General features: G+C 29.4%; 2 protein-coding genes across 4 annotated transcripts in view; one reads left to right on the top strand and one right to left on the bottom strand.

The window, feature by feature from the left end:
* LOC122632991 overlaps window positions 1-1000 on the bottom strand; it is a 1529-nt gene extending 529 nt beyond the window's left edge. The window contains exons 1-3 of the mRNA XM_043820360.1: window positions 953-1000; window positions 374-553; window positions 43-162 (exon numbers count right to left, since the gene is read on the bottom strand). Of these exons, the coding sequence (XP_043676295.1) occupies window positions 43-162; window positions 374-553; window positions 953-958 (306 nt within the window). The 5' untranslated portion in view covers window positions 959-1000. The remainder of the gene's footprint in view (window positions 1-42; window positions 163-373; window positions 554-952) is intronic.
* Window positions 1001-4853: 3853 nt separating this feature from the next.
* The window catches only part of LOC122632982 (cytosolic carboxypeptidase 1-like), a 33388-nt gene continuing 33241 nt past the window's right edge, over window positions 4854-5000 (top strand). Inside the window, exon 1 of one of the 3 annotated variants that reach the window (XM_043820339.1) lies at window positions 4854-4932. The gene's annotated coding sequence lies outside the window, so the exon portion shown is untranslated. Of the gene's footprint in view, window positions 4933-4984 lie in introns of those variants that run through there. The other 2 variants (XM_043820333.1, XM_043820338.1) reach the window with 2 other exon arrangements.

Genomic DNA, 5000 nt, shown 5'->3' on the forward strand with positions numbered 1-5000 from the left:
ATTATTATTATTATTATTATTATTATTATTATTAATAATTACCGGATTAATTGGGAATCTAAAGTCGTAGTAGTAATATCCATAGGGTGGCAGGTGAGTAAGGGTCGTTGTTTGTTTTTCTGGCAAAATTGTTGGACTTCCAGGCGTTAAATCAGTATGCACCTACGAAACATAAATCCTTTAGAAATTTTTTAATTTATATTTTTATATTAATTAAACCAAAAAAATGTGATCTATAAATTACATTAAAAGATTACAATTGTTAATATTGCGAATGAGTTTAATTTTAATAATTAAATATAAATAGTAAAAACAATAATAATAATAATAATAATAATGATGATGATGATGAAATCGATCGTTCATCTCTTACCTGAAACAAATTGTATATGTAATATGGTGCTAAACCATTTTGATGAGCGATTTGAAAGTATTCAGGACGGATCATTTGTGGATACTGATAATTGCTTTGATATAACTTGGCAAATGATGCAGATTGAATTTCGATGATAGAGACGGCCAGAATTAAAAAGAGAACCAACGACGTTCCACCCTGTTATCATTATTAAAGATTATATTGTTTTTTTCTTCCTTTTTTTTTTCTCTTTTTAGTCAACAATAAGTTACGATAAAAACGTGAAGAAAATTTGCTACCTAACCAAAAGTATTAAATTATATTCCTCTTACTTAACATGCAGATCACGTAGATCGAATATACTTAGATAAATAGAATGAAAAAAAATAAAGCGTGGACGACCTTCGATTCGTTCTAAGTCGATGTATTTGTTTTATTTTTCTTTTTTTCTTTCTTTTTTTTTTCTTTCATTTAACTTTTCTAACACGTTAGAGTATGTTAAATAGATAGAACGAATAAATAGAATGAGACAATAAAGATTTCTTTGACGATCAGAATACACTATGGTCTTTGTCTTCGCGATGACTATAATTTTACCTGCATTGCGTACAGAGAAGCTCACTTATTGTCAGAGAAAAACTAGCACAGAACTAACTTGAATTTCAGCCCTACTCGCGATTTATATATCCAGTTCTCGAAGAGCAACACCCCCACCACGTGAATATCATTCGTGAGTCTTCCTTTTTAGTTTCTACAAGCCCATAGTCGTCGCTTTTTCTCATGGGCAATGGAGGATGTTTTTGTAAGGAGGATCAACCATAATAATTAATTTTATTATACTTAACACGGGCGATGAAGGGAAAACCTTCTATTACACGAACAAATTCACGTTTATATGGTATACATTTTTTGTTTGTTTGTTTGTTTATATTTTTGTTTGTATTTTTGTTTGTTTTTTGTCTTCTTTCTCTTCATTTTTTGTTTTCTTTGTAAGTTAACACTTCGTTAATTTAAATTAATTCGATTGAATGATAATGATCATGAAAATTAAAATCGACGTTATTATTACAGGTACTTTCAATATTGATAATTAAATTAGAAGGATGTTAATCATTCGATATAAAATTAGTGAATCGATGATGTTAGAAATGATCGAGATTCATTTTCTTGATAATTAGTATCGATTTGTTCCTTTCAACGGATTATCGTCTTTATCTCTTACGATAAATCTCCGACATTTTATCGTAAATACTTTAACAAGAAAAATTTTAATATAGCCCGAATGACTCGACGAATGTATCGAGAGATGAATAAAAAGAAGATAAGCTATATATACCTATATAGGGTGAGCCACATAACTCTTCGCAAGGAAATATTTCATTTCTAAATAATCCGACGATAAGAAGAAATCTATAAGAACATAAATATATATTTTTCTTTATCAATGGTTCGATTATTCATAATAAAAATAATTTTCTATAGTTATAATCAATAGACATAATTACAGTAATAATATAACGATTAGTTTTTTAATATCGTCCGTAATAGAAATAATCCTCGATAGTTATTAAATATATAATTCTAATAATAAAAAGAAAATAAAAAGTAACGTTACGTTATTCTTTTTTTGAACGATTCAATTATCTACAGTAAGAAAAATAAACTTCACGATAGTTATTAACGATATAAATCAAATAATAATATGAGTTTTAATGATTCTCGACTGTTAATGATAAAAATAATCTTCGATAGTTATTAATAATAAAATTCCAAAAATAATACTTCTTATTCTTATAAGAATTCTTATAAGAATATTTTCTTTCGATAATTGCAATTTTTATCATAAAAATGATCTTTGATGGTAGTGATCGACAAGCTGGCATGAGAAGAGTCACGTGACTCACCCTATATATCTGTGCCGATGCAGATGTGCGTAAACCGGCTGAAAGATCGTCGAATTCGCGTTTAGATCATTTGGATGAGGAGGGTGTGGTCGAGAGCTATCTTTGACATTCGAATTTGCATTTCTAATATTCCACCCGAAGTTGTAAGCAGCGTCACCCTCCTTCGAGACCATAACGATGCTTGATCGATGTTCCTTAGAGATCGAGAACGATCGTTCATATGGGTGTGGCTTTATTTAATAAAAGAAAAAAAGAAGAAAAAAATTAAATAAACAAAGTCTTCCTTTGTTCTTTTAAATAGATGATCTAATTTTTTCTCTTCTTCTCTCCTTTTTTTTACTTTTTATTGATAATTTTTATTGATAAACTTTTTCATGAAGATTATATGCTCACGTCACATAGACAAAATAGTTCTACATTTATTAAATTATTCGGTAAATTTAATTAAATATTATAATTGAACAACATAACGTTGATATTAGTATTAATTTTAATTTTCCCGAGAGAATGTATTAATTAATATCAATTAATATTAATGACAACATTATATATGCATATATAGATATGTGTATGTGTGGATATATAAAACACAATTCATAAATGTTAATTAAAATTAATTAACGCATTCGTGTTCGTCGAGTTAATATAAAAATTAATTAATATTAATATTTTTCTTTTCTTTTTTTTTTTCACGTCGAATTAAAATTGTTCGAGAATCGAAATAAAAAAATTAGACTGACTTCACAATGCAAGTCGTCCATCTTGATCGAGATCATTGTCTTGACCTTATGTAACCTCATCGTTAGCTGTAGGCAGGATGAGTAAAAAAAAATCGTGGAGTTACCAAGGAAGCATAAAATGAAGATCTAGCGAGTTAGCGAGATCGAAAATTTGTATTAAATATATTTATATCGTTATATACTCCGATTCTCGATTACCATCGAAATGCATGCGTCTGTGCGTCAGCAAAAGCCAAAATTGGTATTACGTGTTAAAAGAAAAAATAGACGAAGAGGACAGGCACTTGGACTAGCAGACATAAAATTTCGTTTGGAACGACGGAAGAAGATTTATCGTGAAGACGATAGTCAAACGAAAGGGTGCTGTGCCAGGTTAAATATTTCGTCATAATCTTTACTAAACATACATTTTATACATAGAAATGTCGGTATATTTTAATTTCTACTAAGAAGAAACAAAATGAAAGAGAAAGATGAAACTCCAATGGGATCGTGTGATATCAAAAATTAATAATATTAAAAAGAGAATTAATTTAAATAATACATTTCGATTATTTTAAATATCAATCGGAAAGATTATTTAAATTAAATAAATTTCTTTGCTCACTCATGATTTTTGTAATTATAAATTTGAAATATTTATACGTATACATAAATATATTTTCTTTTATTTTATTTTAATTACTATATCAGAAATTATGAACTCCGTTTACCAGTTTAAAGAACTTTTCTTTTTTTTTTTTTTTTTTTTTTTTTTTTGAAATCTCACCGAGACCTTTTATAGATATCCGAGGTCAATTTGATCGTAAAAGATAAAACTTGAATTCGTAAATTCTTTAACGAAGAGATATCACCAGGAACGCCTTTGTTTGGTATCACTTCATGGAATAAAAAATTTATTTTATTACACATATTTAACGCATTTACATACTACGCGTATATACATATCGTGCATACACTCTCCATTTCTATCGTTCAATGCAATTAATATCCCACTTAGGATGACGTCAATATCTCTCACGAAAACGTTATTTTCGGGATTTCCTACGTGCACTTTAACATTACGTGATATTTCACGAGAGAAATGAGAATAGAAGTTGAACATCTTCGTATTATTCTTATCATTCTTTTTTCTCTTTTTCCTCAACGCGATCACAGAGATTAATAATCATTTATTCTTACCTTTTTTCGGATTACAAGTTCCAAAAAAAAAAAAAAAAGGAAAAAGAAAAGAAAGAAAGATCAAAGAGAAAGATCGAGAGATAGAAATTCAAATTTCTTATTAAAAATATAAAATACGAAATTCTTACATAAACATTTACATTGTACATACATAGACACACGTACAGAAACAATTACAAAATTTGCTCATGAAATTATGATTATTGATAAACGAATAAAAATGTTTGATTAACAAATGTCATGTTAAAAGACAATTAGAAAATGGTTTCGATTAAAAGAATTGTAGATTGAAAGGAATAAAGGGACAGACAGAGACAGAAAGAGAGAGGAAGAAGGAGAGATAGAAAGAGAAATCGAGAGAGAGAGAGAGAAAACATGTGGACCAGTTTGAACCAAGGCGCCCTTTCACATGAATCGATAGGAAAGTTCGTGAGGCGTCGACTACCCTCGTGGAACTTCGCACGCCTACTAATCAATCTGCAGTAGCTTTTCGTGTTTATCAACAAGTGCCGCATACACCTGATTCTGCTCTGAACGAGCACGTTCCTTTCATCTTTCTCTTTCTCTCTCATTTTCTCTCTCTCTCTCTCTCTCTCTCTCTCTCTCTCTCTCTCTCTCTCTCTTTATTTCTATCTATATATTACAATTTTCATCATTCTATATTATCTTTATCTCTCTCTCTCTCTCTCTCTCTCGTTTCACTTCTATGTACGTGTAAGATCATATCGAATTTTCGTGAGTGTGACGTCACGTAAGTAAACCATTTCGAATTAAATATTTCGTCCTTCTTCAATCAGTTAGGTCCTTGTAACAGGGCGT

The sequence above is a fragment of the Vespula pensylvanica genome, chromosome 11 (assembly GCF_014466175.1).
Source record: "Vespula pensylvanica isolate Volc-1 chromosome 11, ASM1446617v1, whole genome shotgun sequence".
Taxonomy (NCBI): domain Eukaryota; kingdom Metazoa; phylum Arthropoda; class Insecta; order Hymenoptera; family Vespidae; genus Vespula; species Vespula pensylvanica.